The sequence below is a fragment of the Bos javanicus genome, chromosome 21 (assembly GCF_032452875.1).
Source record: "Bos javanicus breed banteng chromosome 21, ARS-OSU_banteng_1.0, whole genome shotgun sequence".
In the NCBI taxonomy this organism is placed as follows: Eukaryota; Metazoa; Chordata; class Mammalia; order Artiodactyla; family Bovidae; genus Bos; species Bos javanicus.
Genome location: NC_083888.1, coordinates 57750838 through 57770074, shown reverse-complemented (window position 1 = coordinate 57770074; position 19237 = coordinate 57750838). Strand labels below are relative to the sequence as shown.

At 53.1% G+C, this 19237-nt stretch overlaps 1 protein-coding gene across 4 annotated transcripts in view; it reads left to right on the top strand.

The window, feature by feature from the left end:
• Positions 1–13524, top strand: part of PRIMA1 (proline rich membrane anchor 1) — a 69748-nt gene extending 56224 nt beyond the window's left edge. For 2 of the 4 annotated variants that reach the window (XM_061395162.1, XM_061395163.1), the window contains exon 5: positions 10382–13524. In XM_061395162.1, coding sequence (XP_061251146.1) covers positions 10382–10484 — 103 coding nt within the window. In that variant the 3' untranslated portion in view covers positions 10485–13524. Of the gene's footprint in view, positions 1–1988; positions 7108–10381 lie in introns of all 4 variants that reach the window. The other 2 variants (XR_009732166.1, XR_009732167.1) reach the window with 2 other exon arrangements.
• The last annotated feature ends 5713 nt before the right edge of the window (positions 13525–19237 follow it).

Sequence of the window (19237 nt, the reverse complement as noted above, 5' to 3'; positions counted from 1 at the left end):
GGAGCAGATGCAGACAGAGCACCCCCTCCATGACCTCTCTAGTCATTGACCTTGATAGCAGGAAGGTGGGGTGTGGTTAGCACTTTCTACATACAGACCCCACTTCCCAGGTGGCACTGGTAGGTAAAGAATCCACCTGCCAATGCAGGAGACATAAGAGACACCAGTTTGACCCCTAGGTCGGGAAGATATCCTGGAGGAGGAAATGGCAACCCACCCCAGTATTCTTGCCTGGAGAATCCCATGAGCAGAGGAGCCTGGAAGGCTATGGTCCATCGCAGAGCCAGACACGACTGAAGTGACTTAGCATGCATGCACACACACACACACACACTCAGTGGATCAAATTTCATCTTGTGACTCAATAAACATTCCCAATGTCCCAGCTCTGCTGGGTGATAAGATGCTCAGGGGGTATCCAGGTTGGGGGAGCTCAGAGGAAGGGAACCTCACCCAGACCAGGGCCCCTGAGAAGTGTTTTTGGAAGAAGATGGGCATCCCATGTCTTAACCAGTGGGACTAACACATGCAGTAGCCCCCAAGTCCCTGTCAATAACCCGAATTCTGGAGACTTCCCCACCATGGGAGGCCCACACAGTTTGCATTTCAGTGGCTCATTGCCCTGGCATTGGCGTGAACAACTTCTTTATCCGCAGGCCCAGGATGGTCAGGCCCCAGGCTCTCGGGTGTTCTGGATGTCATGCTCCATCCAGGCCTCCTCCCCACCCAGGGTCTGGCATGTACCTGTCATCAGACCACAGGACGGCCTGGAGCTGTTTAAAGAACACAGGACTGGGTATCCAGAGCCCTGCATTCCATTCCCAGCCCCAGCCCAGTTCAGTGGGTATCATTGCCCTCATCTATAATGTGGGGGAGCCCTCCTAGTCTCTACTCAGATCCCTGAGCTTTTGTTTCCTGACCCTGGGATGCTGGGAGGACCAAGGCCACCGGGTCCTTCTGCTGCCAGATGTGTAAATACTGGGCCAGGTGCCAGGGCTGTGCTTGGCCTGGGCACTCTGGTAGTGGGCACTTCCAGCATAGCCCCTGGCCTCACTGCCCACACTTCTGCAAGGACACCTGTGTGTTAATCAGACCCACCCCACCCGCCCCTGCAACAGTTCAGTTCAGTCACTCAGTCATGTCTGACCTTTTGTGACCCCACGAACTGCAGCACGTCAGGCCTCCCTGTCCATCACCAGCTCCCAGAGTCCACCCAAACCCATGTCCATTGAGTTGGTGATGTTATCCAACCATCTCATCCTCTGTCGCCCCCTTCTCCTCCTGCCCTCAATCTTTCCCAGCATCAGGGTCTTTTCAAATGAGTCAGCTCTTCGCATCAGGTGGCCAAAGTATTGGAGTTTCAGCTTCAACATCAGTCCTTCCAATGAACACACAGGACTGATTTCCTTTAGAATGGACTGGTTGGATCTCCTTGCAGTCCAAGGGACTCTCAAGAGTCTTCTCCAACACCACAGTTCAAAAGCTCAATTCTTCAGTGCTCAGCTTTCTTTATAGTCCAACTCTCACATCCATACATGACCACTGGAAAAACCATAGCCTTGACCAGACGGATCTTTGTTGGCAAAGTAATATTATTACAATGGGAGAGTCGTGTCTGGAGGGAAGACCAAGGTTCTGTGAGCAGGGAGGAGGAATCTTGTCCACGGTGAGACAAGGACAAGCTCCAAGGTGCACGGTGTCCACTGCCCGGGTAGGAGGGCCAGGGAGCACCCCACAGGCATGAGGACTCCCAACACTGAGGCCGCTATCCTAGGTGGGTTTGTGGCCTCCACCCTTCATCCGGAGAAGAGACCTGTGTGGCGGAGACATGGCCCCACCCCTCCCAGGCCCCTCCCTGGAGTCATCCCCACTCCCCAGGCACCGGAAGAGCTCCCGGCCTCCTCTGGCTGCGCACAGCATGGGTCCTGCACCCTCTGCCATCGATTAGCCATTAAGTCACTTGACAGCCATTTCCTTCTAATTTACAGGGTATTGGCTGAAAGACCAATAAAAGGCTATGGAACAGTTTGGCGGACCCTGCAGGCCGCTGATTGCAGACAATGAGCAAGCCTGCGGCTCCTGGGAGCAAGCGGCAGTGTGTGCGTGCCCGAGCGTTCCCGGGCACGCGCGTCAGCTTTTTGTGGTCAAGTTGCTTCCAGTAGAACAGGCACTTTTGAACACCCAGGTCTGCTTGACGGGCCTTAGGACCCACTGACTGGCACAGACTGCTCACACATATTTATTGAGCACCTACTGTGTGCTGGGGCCTAGACTAGGCGTTGGGGATGTAGTGATAAACAAGACTGGATTCCTGTTCACCTCCTCCAACTGGGGGAAGCAGATCAAACATATACACACCAGCAAATTAATAAATGAACTGTTTTAAAAGACTATGAATGCTATGAAGAGGGGAAAAATGAACCTCAGGGTAATGAGGGAGAGGAAGAGAAGGGGGGTAAAGCGAGGTTGCTTCTTCCATTCCAACTGTCAGGAGTATCATGCGTGACCCTTGAGGGGGCTTTATGGTTGGAAAGTATAGTTAGGGCTTTGAATGTTCATGATCACTTTTTAATTCAATTTTTTTTTACTAAAGCAATACATGCAAGTAATTAAAAAAGTAAAATGAGCCTCAGCCTATTCATAAAACCAGAAGCCTCCTGAGTGTCCCTCTTTCTCCCCCAAATCTCATTCGTAAGAGGCAACCACTTTTTAAAAAATATTAATTTACTTATTATTTGGCAATGTCAGGTCTCAGTTGTGGCGCATGGTCTCTCCTGGTGTGGCCCAGGCTTAACTGCTCTGTGGCAGGTGGGGTCTTAGTTTCCTGATCAGGGATTAAACCCAAGTCCCCTGCATCGCAAGGTGAATTCTTAACCACTGGACCACCAGGGAAGTCCCAAAGGCAACCATTTTTGAGTGTTAGCTGTTTCTTCTGGTATTTCCTTCCATGTTCTAAGTGATATGGATACTCTACATTTTCTGTTGATTTTAAACATTATCCACTGTATCCATTATCCATTATCCATTTTTCACTATAGAAGGTACAAGATTTAGAAACTAATACTACTCTGAAATGTAAATACAAAACACCTGCTCTCTTCCCAACTGCTTCCTCGAGGTTCCTTCAATGAGTGGATCAACGACTACCCAAGGTCCCCTCCGTATGACACTGTATAAATATTGTTCACAGCTGAGTCATGTAGTGTACTATGATTAGCTTCCTTCTCTGGAGTTAGCAGTGCCTTCTCCCAATATGTTCAGATACATTAGGTGATCAATTTGTCAGTTCCGTGTTTGTCTTGGAGATTCCGTCCTCCTCTCCAGGTGGATGGTAGCTCTCTCGGCTTGATGTGCAGCCATTGGGCTATCGTTGTCTTCAGCAGCTTTCCAAGCCTCGCCTCTGGGAACTTGCCACACTCAGCTCTCTCCCTCCCCATCTCCCACTCCAGTTCTTCCTTTCTTTAGCTTAACTCCATCATAGAAGATTTTTCCAAGGTCTTTCCTGAATCATAGACTCAATAGCAAATCAGTCAGTGAAGTTAGTTTTCTTTTTAGGATTTACATTATTTGGGGAGCTTTGGGGTGCCCCAGCAGAGGGTTAGCTCTTACTGAGTGTGTGGCAAGTTGAGAAGCCATGGTTCCTCGGGCAGCTGGGAGACTGTGGAGGAGGGCAAGAGAGATCCCTGTGTTGTCTGAGCCAGAATACGCCTCTGTGGTCATAGGAGGAAGCTGTAGCTCAGGTCACAGAGGTTTCCAGCCTTCCTCTCACATTCTTTGAGGACTCAGGGAGCTGCCCTCCTGGCTTCCAGCTGAGTCCTTACTGCTCACTCAAGACCCAGCTCAAACACACCTCCTCAGTCATGGGGCCCTGGGCTGGGGTTGACCTTTCTTTCTTGCCAAGTTCTTTGAGTTGTAACTCTCCCTTGATTTGCATTTCTGCTTTCTGCTCTTAGGTAAGTTAAAAACAGTTGGTGTTTGCATGTTTGTGTGCTTGTGCACAAGTGTGTGAGTGACTGTGTGTGCACACACACACACATTAGAGGGGGAAGCTGTCGTCCGGTCTCACCCATGTTGTCTGTCCCCCACAGCGCCTGGCATGTGCCTGGCAGGTAGTAACTCTTCCATGACTTTCTGTGTCATGAATGGAAGCTTGTTGTGTAGATTTGAGAAATTCCACCTTTAAAACTGACTCATGGTAAAGAATCCACCTGCAATGCAGGAGATCCAGGTTCTATCCCTGGGTCTGGAAAATTCCCTGGAGAAGGAAATGGCAAGCCACTCCAGTATCCTTGCCTGGAGAATCCCATGGACAGAGGACCCTGGTGGGCTACAGTCCATGGGGTTTCAAGAGTTGGACATGAGTGAGCAACTAACACCTCTCTCCAAGGGGCCTGGGTGCTGTGGTAGGTGATGAAATCCCCTCCCAACAGTAGGAGGCAGGCTTAGGGGCCAGCTTCTCTGTGTGCCTGGGATCCTTGGTGCAGTGGGGCCGTGGAGCCCAGTGCTGGCAGATGGAAGACTCAGACAAGTCCCTGCTGCTTAGACCTTTCTATCCCCAAGAAACTCCATTCTCTTGGAACTCAGCTCTCCAGATACACTGGGTCAAGGTCATGGGGCAGTGTAAGGGGATAGATAGCAATTCCTCATACAAGGAGTCCTCAGTGGCTCCCACTGCACTCAGAATAAGATCCAGAGGCCTTGTCCTGCCAGCCGGTTCCCACGAAAGACCCGAGTCCCAGAACCTCTGCAGCACCATCTTTCAGCTGGCTCAACAGACATGACTGAACATGGAAGCCCTGGGCAGGGGGTGGGGATAGGGGCAGTGAACACAGGGGGCTCAACTGAGTGGGGCTGCTCATCAGCCACATGCCTGGCTCACCTTCCCTGGTGATGGCAGAGGATTCAGGGCGAGAAATGGGCTGCTGCTTCTCATCTTCAGGGGACACCCTCAGAGGCCCAGAAAGGCTGTTTTGCTTTTTGTTTTTTTTTTCGTTTCTTGACCCAGCTTTGGAGAAGTCTGTGGCGTACAGAGGTGTCTCATGGTGGAACTCTGTGTATGTGAGCGTGCATGGATGTGTGTGTGTGTATGTGTGTACAATGCATATGTATGCATGTGTGTATAGGCATGTATGAGTGTATATGTGCATGTCTGTGTGGATGTGTGTTATTGAATGTGCATATGGGCATGGATGTGTGTGTAGTGTGATGTAGTGTGTGTGTGTGTTGGGGGTAGTACTGAGGTCCAGCCCCGGTTGGATCCAGGGATTCCCTCAGGATGACGGTGTCGGCGATTAGAATAGTGATAGCTTAGTTAAGTATTAATTAGAGATATAAAGAGTGGTTAAATAGGGATAGCTCAGTGAGAAAATTCAGTGGAGAAAAGAGGCTGAATAACTTGGTTTACGTGGAAAACCAATAAAACTCCAAGACAAGGAGTTTGTGTTACCTACGTAGGCCGCAGGCGTCCTCCCGTTCTCCCGAAGGAGAGGAGACATTAAGGCCTCCGAGTCAGATCTTAGAAGCCCAGGCAAAATTAGTAGGCTTGACGAGCCTCCACGTTCCAGATGGGAATTCAGCCAGAAGGTGAGAGAAAGAACGACATGGGGAGACCAAGCTTCGGTGAGCAAGGCCCCTAGCTTTATTTTCAACAGGGGCTTTTATACCCTAAGTTGCACACAGAGGATAATAGGGGGTGTGAAATCATGCAAAGTCTTTGATCCTTATCAAAACCAGGGTTTCTTTTCTGCAAACTTATCGTATACAAATGGTTTAGGTGATTCACATCATCTTCTGGCCAGAAGGCCTGTTAACATTTTATGACTCTGACAAAGGTTTGTCGACCATAAGACTTATTTTCTCTAAGAGTAATTATTTTAAAGTTTGGCGTCATCCTCCGAAGGTGTTAGATAAAGTTGCATTCCTATAGGGCAAAGGTGCAGTGGGTTTACAACAAAGGAAAGAATTTATTACCTTAAGGGTCTAAAGTTGTTAAAACCAAGGCCACTACTTATTTTTTCTACATACCAACTATATTAATTAATACACTTCCAAGGATACAATACAGGGGATGTGGAAACTTGGCAGCAAACATTGGCTCAACAATGAAATCTACTAGTTTTATTCTAACAATTTCTAACTCTCCGAGAGGCTCTATACTATTTGAATATCTTAAGCTTCCCGTGCCTTTCACTGTTGGGAGACTGTAAACAATCGTATGCATAGCTGTAGGAGTCCGGGTAAACCTGTCAGGCGAGTTAGAGAGCCATCTGAGGGGTTTGTGAACTAAAACACTCTTGTCACGCCCAGGAACTTTATTAACTGGATCTGTAAGTTAACTCTTTTTCAGAGAGAGAGATGGTGGTGGGGGACAGCCCCCCGTAAAGTCAGAGGAGTAGGTGAGAGCACAAAGCAGGAAAGTAGGCAGACTCTGGTTTTGGGGGTAGATGCTCGAGAATTTCCAGGGGGACTCCTGAGGCTCGATCCTGCCTTTGCATATGTTGAGCCTCCTTCCTCATGACCTTTGCCACGGGCGGAGTTCCTCACGCTGGCTCCTGGCAGGGTAGGCCATGGGGGGAGTCTGAGACCTTTAACCTCATGTCGCTAAGAACAGACCCTCAGTGGGCTGCAGGACACAAGAAACAAGCCAGCAGCCTCTACTCTCAGGCTCTCAGAGCTGTTCTTTGCCTCCAGCTCCCCCCACCCCTCACAGAGCAGGGGGCTGAAGGGGGAACCCATCACAGTGCTGTCAACAGGAACCGCAAGGGGGTCCTGGCTCTCCCTGCCCCGGCATTCTGCTGGTGGCGAGCCATTAGGGCCACCCTCCAAGCAGAGAACATGGGACCCCCAGGGTGGGAGTTTTCTCGAGGTGGGAGGCCCCGCCCCACGGCATTTGGGAATCAGACGTGGAGCCAAGGAAAATCTCACTTTCCTTTTTCTTGGTTTTAGGAACCAGGCCATGTAGGCAGCCGTGTGTGCCCAGCTTTTCCCGCACCCAGGCAGACGGGCCTTTCTCTGGTTTAGCAGGAACCCCCTGGTGGCTCACAGGGGGCCGTGCTGGGTCCCCACCAGCCGCCCTAGCACTCAGGAGCCCTGCAGGGTGCACATTAGGTAGGAAGTCTCTGCAGACTGGAGACCACTGGCAACAGGAGCAGCTCTGCACTGACCCTTTCCAACTGCATCATCCTGAGAACTAACATGACTTATGGAGCACTTACTGTGTGCCAGATGCTCCTTAAAGGGCTTGACATGCATTAACATATTTTTTAATCCTCCCCATAGGACTATGAAATGGACCCCGTTGTTGTGCCCATTTTATAGACCAGGAAACTGAGGCATGGTGAGGTTAAGTGACTTGTCCAAGGTTACACAGCCAGAAAGTGGGAGAGCTGGGTTTAGTGAGCTAGACATCTGCTTCCCAGCCCTTCCGCAGAATCACCCTAAAGTGCTGTGCTGAGAGAGAGGATGGGGATGAGGGTAGGTGTTCAAGGCAGAGCGTTGTCCTGCTGTAGGTAAAATTCCAGTGTCCACCAGGCTCCAGTGAATCGCAGAAGGGCTTCGGGGATGGGCTGGGGCAGCAGCCCAGGGAGCAGAGTGGCTGACAGCTCAGCTCCATAAGGGAGGGGAGCAGACCAAGTGTACTTCTCAGGAGAGCCCTTGGGACAGCCCATTCTCCCCTCGCCACGCCCAGGCTCTTGGACTGCTCCTGAGAGGTGCTGCACTAGCCAAAAGTTGCCCTCTTTGCTGGATGGAGCCCCACTGAGACCCCCTTTCCTGCCTGGGAAGCTGGCTGAGCCATTGAGAAGGCATTGAGAATCCCCCTGGGATTCTCTCCTGGTCCTGACCCCAGTGTCCCTCCAGCCACCATCCCCTCCACCCAAGCCCCAGGAATAGGGGTCTTGCAGCCAGCAGCCTGGCTTTAGAAATGTCTCCTCTCCTCCTGGCAAAAGGAATCCTACTCATTTACTACCCTCTCCCTAAAAAGGGCTGGAACTCTGTGCCCGCCAGGCTCTACCCATCTCCCTTGTAAGTTCCAGGATTCCTTCATCTTGGCATTATTTACCCTCAAAGGCCCTTAAGCCTCATCGCCCCTGTCCTTACCCGTTTTAGTTGACTTTTCAGACCTAGCCCAAGACTGAATATTTTAGGGAGAAAAGCAGAAAAATCTTTGGGCCCAGAGATTTTTGGGGGGAGAGGGGGCAGAGATTTTTGTCTTGATTTTCTGGAATTCTGATTCTGACAAAATCCCTCTATATTGATGATAAATTTAGGAATGTCAATTAAGTCCCTGCAGGGCCTCATGTTGGGGGCCACACAGGATCTCGCTGTAAAAAAATGCACCCCCCACCCCCAATTTTCCAGGTCAGGTAGACCTCACTGAGTCAGAAATCAAGCCCACACAGCAAGGTCAGAACTGCTTGAGGCCCCTGGAAAGGGGTGGGTGGGATGGAGGAAGAGTAAGAGAAACAGAGGAAGAAAGGTCCTGGGGAGAGGGAGACTCAGAGTCTGTCATTTCCAGGAGCCCATCACAAACAAGGCAATTCATCTGAGCCTTTTCTGAGTTTCAGAAAGTGTCTGTGAGCATCTATAAAAATGGGGTTTGGGGGGCCCTAGAACACAGTATGTGCTAGATTAAAGCAAGATGACACAGGCTTCTGGGAGCAGGGTCCTGAGAACTTTGGGGAATCTCCAAGAGGAGGGTGGCAGAGGGCCTTCCCAAGGTGATTGGACCACAGGGCCCATTTGGGGATGGAGGGCAGAGAAGGCCTGCTTTATCATCAGGAGCAGCAGAATGGTGATTCAGTAGAAAGATGTCTGGGTCAAGACATGGTAGGAGTGAGTGGTGCTCCAAGCCCACCACAAACTGGTGGGGGGTCATCGGGCAAGTCACAGCTCTCCCAAAGCCTCAGCTTCCCCATGAAATGAATCTCGCAACTTCAGGCCTGGCTTCTTCAGGAGACCATTGTGAGAGGGGACAAGACAACCTGTGGCTGCTCATCGTGTCGCCTCTGAACAGGCCTGATAGTCCCATCCCCCTGAAACTACTGATAACTACCGCACAGACCCTCCCTCCTCTAAACTAATCGCCAACAGCCTTATCCCACAGGCATCAAACTGTCACTGCCTCCCAGTCCTCTCGCTGGGTTTGGGGAGGCGCTAGGGACATTTGAGAAGGCAGAAGCAATCAATCCCTAGGCTTTCAACGATGACTGTAAACATTCAGTTTAGTGAACACACAATGATACAGGAGGTGACCGAGCTGTCACCTCTTGGGCCTCAGGTCCACCCAAGAGACAGCAGGATTGTACCATGGGGTCAGTCTACCCAGCATGTATGGCGTGGACCCATCAGGAGGCTGTGGTCACTCAGGCCTGGGGCCAGGAGCTAAAGCCCTTCTGAACCCCAAAAGAGAGGAGGTGGCATCCGAGCCAGGCTGGAAAGCAATGCTGCGAATTCAGTCTCAGCAAGTGAGCACAAGCCTTCTCAAAACTTCCCTCCCAGCCTTCCCCATGCCCAGCGTGCCTAGGAGGAATGGCTCCTGGGGCTAAAGGGCCTTTGAAATGAGCTTCCAGCGGTGCAACATGAAGTGTTTGAGAACCACGGGTGTGCACTGATTTAGTCTGGACATTCACCATCATCCTCACCACCATTTCCCTCTCTGCCATCACCATGACGATCACTGCCATCCACTATACCACCGTTTCTGTTACCGCTGTCATCACCACCATCCACCACCATCACTGTCACCGTCAGCACCGCTGTCCCCTTCACCACCAGCATCACCGTCACTGTCATCACCACCATCAACTCCACCATCGTCACCACCACCGCCTCCCTTACTATCACCACCATCTCCGCCCACCATCGCCACTGCCTTTACCGTCAATGCCACCACCCCTACCATCACCATCCCCACCTCCACCGCCATGACCAGCAACAGCACTACCACCACCCACCTCATCACATTTTCCTCTTGCCTTTGACCACCCAGAAATAAGACTACAAAGCCCAACCATGAGCACCTCGCCTCTTTTAACCCTCTGCACCCCCAATATTCATCTTCATGTCGATTTGCTCATATCAAAGAGATCAACCGAAGGCTGACCAGAGAGCATACCAAGCTGAGCATACATCGTGGTTTGTCCAGAACAGTTCCAAGTCACACCTATCTTCCCTGCTTTGTTATTTACTATGCCCTGGTTGCCTGACACAGTATATGGTTACCCTATAACATAAGACCACAAGGACTAGCGCCCCAAGGAAGCTGACCTGGACCAGAGCCTGGTGGGGTAACTGGGAGGGTAAGATACGCCCCCACCAGCTGCTGATAACTAATGGGTGTGCCTGCCTCCCCCTCCTTTGCCTTCCCTACTCCTGCCCCCAGGAAACCCCTGAGAAAAGAGGAGAACGGCACTGGCGTTGCTGAGTACCCTATGACTTCCTCGCAGAGCAGCAAAGGGGTGGACGCGAACAGCGCTGTGGTATGAGTCCGTAGGCCCCGGACTGCTGGCCAGAGGGATGCCTTGGTGGTGCTGGTGGAGGCGGGAAAGCAGGTGGACACGAGCTGACACTGGGCTTGTCCAGGACTTCATCGCCTTGCAGGCTTCGAGCCTCCCAAAGGAGAAAGCCTCCTTTGCCCAGCCTCGCCCCTTGGTCAGCCCACAGTGCGGATGCTGCAGACACCAGGCTGAGCCAGCAGGCAGCAGTCTCTGGGGTAGCGCCGCCATCCGATGCCCCATATCTCTTCCTCGTCTTGTGTCTGATCCGTGGACTGTCCCCCAGTTGGTGCCCAAAGCACACACCCCAAGAAGGCCGGGAGCCTGTCTGCTGGGGCGAAGAGGTCCCCCTGCCCCTTTCGCCTAAAGGAAACCTCCCCTCCCCACCAGGAAGCCCACCTTCTTCTTCCCCGACCACGCCGTTCCCGACAGAAGCCATGGGCACAGCCACGAGACGTCCCCGTTCAAAGGTGCTCCCACCCATCCTCCCGCCGCCCTGTTGCTGTCTCAGTCTTCAGGGCCTGCCTTCACCCTCCCACCTCCATCACAGGCCCCTGCCTCCTGACTCCACCACGGGGGGCTGTGCGCCTTGTCTGCAGAGTCCAGACTGAGCCGAGAAGCCTGTTACACCCCCGGGTGGGGTCTGACCGTCCAGGGCTAAACGACGCCCTGAACCCCAGGCCTGGGGCCCTGGAAGGACGGGGGCCACTACCCCTGTCCTCAGACTCACTCCCACACCTGACCCTCAGAGGACCTGACGCTTCCCTGTGAGCCAGGCCCTGCCTTCCCCCGGCAGAGGCCACCCCCGTGCCAACCCCACCACCGGCACTCCGGCCTGGGCCCCCGACGCTCCCTGAGGCCTGGTACTCCCCTGAGAGCCCCCAGGCCTGCCATCATCCCGAGGGAGCCAGTGTGCTTCTGTGGCTGCCCTGAATGTCCCTTGTGTTCTGAAAGTGCTGAGCCCTCTGGAGTGGTTGGTGGACGAAGGGAAGGAAAGGAGACGGGAGAAGAGGGACCCTCCCGGCCTCGTGACCCCGTCTACTGGCCGAGTGACCCCCACCTGCCAGCCTGTTTCGCTGGTGGCCAGTCACTCTGTGGGCACATCACTGGGGCCCCGGAGACAGCAGCCTTGTGCTTTTGCACTCCCGGAGGGTTGCAAGAACACTTCTGGCCCTTGATTCCCTCACCCTCCATGCACTTGCATGGAGGAACCCATCACAGCCAGCGGCTCCACTCTCTGGCTATGCAGGGTCCGAGCCGGGGACCCTGTCTGTCTCCCAGCCCACAAGTGTCAGCTGTTCTCTGGAGGGCGTCTGGGCCACAGGTGAGACTTTCACATCCAGGGGAGACTGACAGACTGAAAACCAATCCCCGTTTGGGCTGAACCTTGAAACATCCATCGTCCGGCAGCCCTGGTGCCCACAGAGGTGTCTGTGTGCCGAGAGCAGGGGAGAAGGTGAATGCGCCCTGACCTTGGCCCAGGTCCTGTCGCCAGGTCAGTGACTGCAGGCTGAGGACAGGCCCCGGGCAGAGCCTCCAGAAAGCTTCTTCCCTTCTTTTCAGTGTTCCCCGTGTGAGGACTGGGTTTGGCTCTGGACTGGCTTTTGCTCTCCCTGTGTGACCCCTGTGCACCTTAGCATGGAGCCACCTGTGGCCTTCCTCCCTGCCCCCACCCAGTGGGTACTCTGGTTCGTGCCCTCCACTTGCCAAGGATGCAGAGCTGAGTGACAAGCAGGCCAGAGGCTGTGGGCCCTCAGCAGGACAGACCCCACCCCAGAGTACTTTCCTCACTGCCTGCAGCTCCTGTTGAGTCCCCTGCCTGTTCCCTGAGCAGACACCCAGGCAGGACCCCAGGCTGACGCACACACTTTTCTGGGTCCAGAAGTGATGCGAGAGCATCTTTGGCCAGAGGGAAGAATCCTGGCTAAGCGGTCGTGGAGCCCTGGGCAGTCAGTCTGGGGGGACATTGAGGGAGGCTGGGCACACCCCAACTTTTGCAAAAGCTCACTGATCCCACCTTCCCCAACCTGGGCTTAAACCTGAGTGGCTCAGATTTTGCAATTAATCCTCCAGCCCCAGCCAGGCTCCCCAGAAAACCATCAGTCCTTCACTCTGGAGCTACTGTCTGCTTCCCTGGGGACACACAGCCCGGGCTCTGTGCAAAGCTAACATTTGCACATAAATTCCCCCAAACTGAGTTTGTCAAATCTCCTCTCACCCAGTCTTTTCTTCTTTACTAAGAAAAGACCCCAGTTTTTAAAAGAGAACAAACCCAGAACCGGCCATTTGGAAGACAGCCCTCACGGGTGCAGCGAGAGAGCCCCCATGGATTTTCAGCTTAATCAACAGAAGATCCCTAAAACCACCCACCCTGGTATTTGAGCTTAAACTTAAATTTCAGGAACGTATCTTCAGCCCCTCAACACGGACCAATCCTCAGGCTAGCCTGAACTTTCGAGAGTTCAGACTCTCGAAAGGAAAGGCACATTCCTCTTCTGCATTTTCTCAAATAGATATTTTTCGACCGTCTCCTGTCAAGCCCAGCTTTAGAATGGCATATAAGATCTTCCAGAGGTTTCAGGTGTTGCTTAGATGCTTCTAAAGCAAGTTTTGGAAGAAAGACTAATAGCTGTAAAAATAGACATATATATTATATACAGTTATATATATTTAAAGAGATATCTATCTATATATATATATATAATTACTGTACTCTCTGAATCTGTACAAAGTATGATTTCAACAGCCCAGGTAGTGTACGATATCTAATGCATGAATGTAAATACCCTCAGACCTGCCTTCCTCATGGTTGCTAAGAGTGCACGGGAAGAAGCCTCCTGTTCCCAGTTCTGTCTCAATGGACCAATACACACGTGGGTGCCCTCCTGTCCACCGCCGAGCCTCTGATGTCGATTCTGTGCTGACATGTTGTGCAGCAAGCAGGACAGGCAGTGTGGAGTGTGGGCTACATGCTGCTTACGAGGAAGAAAGCACCATGCCTTTTTATTTTCAATAAAAATATGCTTATGAAGATGGCTGTCTGTTGTCATTTGTGGTGGGGGCTTGGCCCCGGGCAGAGTGGGAAGGAGCGAGCAGACAGTGCACAGGTGTGGTCCTCCCTTGAGGCCCTGCTACAGACCCAGGTACCTGGGATATGGCTGGTCTTGGTCCCTTGCCTGCCTGGTTTCTATATGGTTTCATCGTAATTCCCTGAGGTCGGCATTTATGGGGATTCCAAGGTACTCAGCTTTTCCCTCACCCCCCATCCGGCCACCTTGATCCTTGACTCAATCAAAAGGAGGCTGGTCAACCATCCTAGCTCGCCTGGGACTGGGAGGTTTTCCTAAAATGTCGAACCTTCAGTGCTGAAACTGGAAAAGTGCCAGGAAGATTGAACGAGCCAGTCACTGTCATTTGACAAGTTCTCGTGGGAATCATGGGGGGTCATGAACCCGAGGGCCACTCTGGAGGGGAGATGGCTAGAGCTGTGGCCAGTGGCGGGGCTCCTGCTATGTCCTTCTCCGGTCCAGACCTCGGCTCCCATGTCAGTCTGCAGCACCTCCTCACCCAGCTGCTCAGAGTGCTGTGGTGGCCGGCCCTGAACCCCCAAGCAGACGGGTCCCTGCCCTGCAGGAACAGTCCTGTTTCCCCGGACTTTTGGAGGAAAGGGGTTCCTCTCTGATTGGCAGGGCGAGATGGAGAGAGAAAGCAGCTGCCCTGCAGCCTCATCGGTTTTATCTGAGGGCTGAGACAACAGTTTGGAGACAGCCAAGGTCACGCAGACACAGACAGTGGGTGGGGCTGGGGTTTGCATGCAGACATGAGTGTCTTCAGCACACAGCGCCAGACATGACTGAGGGAACCCCAGCCCAGACTATCTCCCCACAGGTGGGGTGCCGCAGGGCCCCATCACCTCTACATGTGTCCCCACAGCTTCAGAGTCAGCTCCACGGAGGCAATCAGGAGGGCTCTGTGTGCCCAGAGTCGGGGGGTCAGAGTGCTCTCCAACCTGACAGCTCAGGGGGATGTCGGCTCAGCACAGGGTCTCAGGAGGAAAGGGCCCATGTCCCATGCCGCTGGATCAGGGCAGAGGGGGGAATCCATGGAGGTCCCCATCGAGAGCCAGGAGGTCGTCATCTCGGTGGTACCTCCTGGAATTCCACGAGCTGTCATTTGCTGAAACCCAGTACAGGTCCTGGCATACAGTGGGTCCGCAGTGGACAGTGGCTGTCATTGCCACTGCGGTCGTTAATAAGCTGCCACCTGGGCCACAGCAAGAGCTCTTCTATCCACTGGCAGCTCACTCAGGTCCCCCCGGTGGAGATGCAGTGGAACATTTCGGGCCTCGTCTCAGTGGCCCTGCGCTCCAGCCTGGTTAAACTCATGGTAGCCAACCCCGAGGCCAACCAGGCAGGAGGCAGGGGACACCAGGCCTGTGTGCGAGGCGCTGCCGACTCCTGCAGGTGCCTGGGCGGGGAGTGGAGCATGAGGGTGGCAGCAGGAAGCAGGGCCAGCCTGGGAGAGGGGCGGGGAGGGGCTGAGGACTGGGGCTGAGGAGCCATCAGCACAGAGAGGCAGAGTCCCCTGTCACGTCCCATCTCCACCTGCATCTCTGGGGCTTTTTGCCAAGATTCCAGCTCCAGAGACCAACACGGCAAACAGCAGCATCTGCTCTGCCCACCTGCCGGCTTCATGCCCACCCATGAGCCTCCCACCTCCTGCTCGGGGTCCTGCCCCTGGCACCCTGGTGTGAGACACAGTGAGATCCACAGGTCCCCCCGGGGGGCCCCCGGAGGCGTACTGGAATGACTTCCCCTGACCAAGGGGGGGATGGCCATTCTTCCTTCTCGGCAACACTGCGCTAAGACACACCAAGTGTGGCACCTCAGAAGATGGTTCGGTGAGTGGGAGTGAGCAGTGGCACTTAATTCCAGGTGGTGGCCTCCCCAAGGCCTCATCTTGGGGCTCACACACATACCCCACCTGACTAGTGACCAGCCCCACCAGACACTCACTCTCCTCCTCCACTCTACCCTGCCCCCCTATCCCTGCCCAGGCCCTAAATGCCTTCTAGTTCCCCTATCCCTTGCCTCAAATTTGTTGCTGTTGTTGTTCAGACAGTAAGATGTGTGACTCTTTGCAACCCCATGGACAGCAGCATGCCAGGCTTCCTTGTCCTTCACTGTCTCCAAGGTTGCTCAGACTCCCATGTCCATTGAGTGGGTGATGCTGTCCAACCATCTCATCCTTGCTGCCCCCTTCTCCTCCCACCTTCAATCTTTCCCAGCATCAGGGTCTTTTAAAGTAAGTCAGCTCTTCATATTAGGTGGCCAAAATATTGGACCTTCAGCTTCAGCATCAGTCCTTCCAATGAATATTCAGGGCTGATTTCTTTCAGGGTTGACTGGTTGGATCTCCTTGCTGTCCAAGAGACTCTCAAGTCTTCTCCAACACTGCAATCCAAAAGCGTCAATTCTTCGGCGCTCAGTCTTCTTTATGGTCCAACTCTCACATCCATACATGACCGCTGGAAAAACCATAGCTTTGACTGTACGGACCTTTGTCAGCAAAGTGATGTCTTTGCTTTTAATATCTATGTCTAGGTTTGCGGTAAAGAATCTGCCTGCAGTACTGAACACCCAGGTTCCATCTCTGGGTTGAGGAGATCCCTTGGAGAAGGAAATGGCTATCCACTCCAGTATTCTTGCCTGGAGAATTCATGGACAGAGGAGCCTGGTGGGCTCCAGTCCATGGGGTTGTAAAGAGTCGGACACAACTGACTGATTAACACTTTCACTGGGTCTGTCCTAACTTTCCTTCCAAGGAGCAAGTGTCTTTTAATTTTATGGCTAGAGTCACCATCACCATGATTTTGGAGCCCAAGAAAAGAAAATCTGTCACTACTTCCACTTTTTTTCCCTTCTATTTGCTTGAAGTCATGGGACCGAATGCCATGATCTTAGCTTTTTGAATGTTGAGTTTTAAGCCAGTTTTTTCACTCTCCTCATTTACCCTCATCAAGAAGCTCTTTAGTTCCTCTTCACTTTCTGCCATTTAATACTGGCACCTGGGCTCTAAGGGTGCCCTCAACCCCAGAGAAGGACCCAGAGATGGGCCTGATACACAGATGGTCCCTCCTCTCTCACCCTTCAAGGAGGTCTCGCCTCAGTCATGTGGGCCACAGACTTGGGAAGCCCCTCTGCCAAAGGTGGGCCATCCTTACTAGGCCCCCCGGGAGTAGCGAGGGCTCCTGGAAAACAGAGGGGCCTGCAGGGCTTCCCAGAACAATGTGAATGGCAACCCTGGTCCTCCCGCCTCCCCTTGGCCGGAAACACATAGCCTGCTCCTCCCCACTAGGCCGGTTCCAGTGCTCGCTGTGGGGAGCGGTGGCCCGAGGCACCCTTGGAGCCCAAGTGCCTGACTGTGGACCTCATACTTGATGGCTCTCTGTGGATTGACTGGGTGGCATCAAGAGGGTCTTCCTGGGATGGCTGCTCAGGGACAGGAAGCAGAACTCCGCCCCTGTGAGCTTGCACTGGGTTCTCATCCTGTAGCCCTCTGGTGGGCATGGTCACCACTGACAAGGCTGCAACGTGCTCATTCAGTCGCTCCCGTGACAGAAGCCTTTAAAGGCCTTTGACCTCAGCCCGGTGCTCCTACACTCATGCCACACCCCTATTTCTTCCAGGAGGTTTCCTCAAGGGGTAGGGGGTCGTTTCCTACTGGCTAACCACAGCCAGGGCCATCTGAGGCCAACAGAGAATGGTGAGCCCCAAAAGGGAGGGGGTCCAGGCTTAATCCCTCTCCTCTTCAGAGCTTGCTGAGGGCAAGCGCGCTCCTTTGCTTTTGGTCAAGGCAAACACAAGCTACCCTTCTCAGAGGTAGTGTACTGCCTGCCAGCTAAGAGGGGCCATCAGGAAATCCTCCCAGAGCAAAGAAGTGACTTGTTGTCTCCACCATTAGAAATCAGAAGCAAGCACAAAATTTGGTTTGTTGCTCTTCATGTCCCCTCCTGACACCCCCTTAATTTTTTCAAAAATGTCCTCCTTTTCAGATTCACCAATACATGAAAATAACCCAATTATTAAAAGGGAGTCGGGCAACTCCACCCCCCCCCAGCCCCCGCAAGGAAAGAGGCTCTCTGATGGTGGTCATGCAGGTCGGGGGATGTCAGAGTACATCCTGACGTGATGTACTTGACGTGAGCCCAGACCAGTATCTACCCAGGAAGACAAGGGCTCCAGAGGATGGTGACAACATAGCCCACCACACAGATGATCTCCAGTGAGGCCGCTCTGAACCTGTCCTCAAGGAGGAGGGCTGACGAGTAGGGGGTCCTTGTCCTCTGGAATTCCAGGGGACTGGCTTCACGCCACTGACTTTTTGCCTGGAGCTTTGCCCTCAGCCTTTCAAGTGAGATATATTATCAGGGGTTCATATGTTCTCTGTGAGAACTTAATTTTCTATTTCATTTTTATGTCAAACTAAAAATAAGTGTAATAAGCATGTGTGGATCCTAGGAATGAGCACATGAGATTCAGGCCCACAGTCATGTTCACTGCCCAGCGATGACAAACAGCACCATTTTAGTTGACGAGGGTGATGAGAAAAGAAGTTGGCCAGGTGCCATGGCTGGCTTGCCTCCCCCCGGCTGGGCCTCTCTGGGGAATCCCTCTCATCTGTCTGCCACACCCTTTCAGGGAGCTCATCCCATCCCACCTTCACCTCCCCTCAAATGCATACCATGCCCCCATCATCCCCAGACCTGAGGGCACCCCACTGCACACTTGTTGTCCTGGGGCATCTTGTCAAGCCCAGAAGGATTCCTGGCTCTCGCCCACGACCTCTCTTCACCCCATCGTCCTCACCTCCACACCTGGCCTCTTCCACCACCACTGTTTCTCTGCCCAAACCCTGACAATCGGCCTTTATTCCTCCTTGCCTTTCAAATGGGACATGTTCTCAGGGATGAACATCTGCCAGTGGCCCATAAGCCAGCAGGTCTTCCCAGGTGGCGCTAATGGTAAAGAACCCACCTGCCAATGCAGTAGATGTAAGAGATGCAGGTTAGATCCCTGGGCTGGGAAGATGCCCTGGAGAAGGAATGGCAACCCACTCCAGTATTCTTGCCTGGAGAATCCCACAGACAGAGGAGCCTGGAGGGCCCCTGTCCATAGGGTTGCAAAGAGTCAAACATGACTGAAGTGACTTAGCACTCATGCACGCACACAATAAGCAGCAAGTCCTATCAACCTGGTCTCCAAAACACTTAAATCTGTCTGCCTAACTCGGCCCCCACCGCCCCCATCCAAGCCACCACCACTTCCCACCTGGACCACAGAGAAAACCCCTGCCTGGGTGCTCTGCTTCTACACTGCCGCCCCCAGGATCCTTCCCACAAAAGCCAGAAGTGTTCTTACAAAACATACATACATGAGTTAAAATCCTGCCCTTGACATTTTTCACACTTAAAAGCCACACTCCTTACACTTGCTCACAAAGCCTCTGCTTCTCCTGTACCCACACCCCTGTCACCCTTTCTCCCAGGCCCTCCTTCCCCTTGGTCACCCTGTCTTCTCTGAGCCCCTCACATATGCCAGCCCCTCGCCATTTGAGGTCTTTGCAGCCACTCTCTCTCCGATTATCAGCTGTGGTTCTCGTCAACTACCCCTAGTCCTCTCTAAATGTCACCTTAGCTTATTTTTAATATGGTGCATCTCACCAGCTAAGGGTTCCCTGATGGC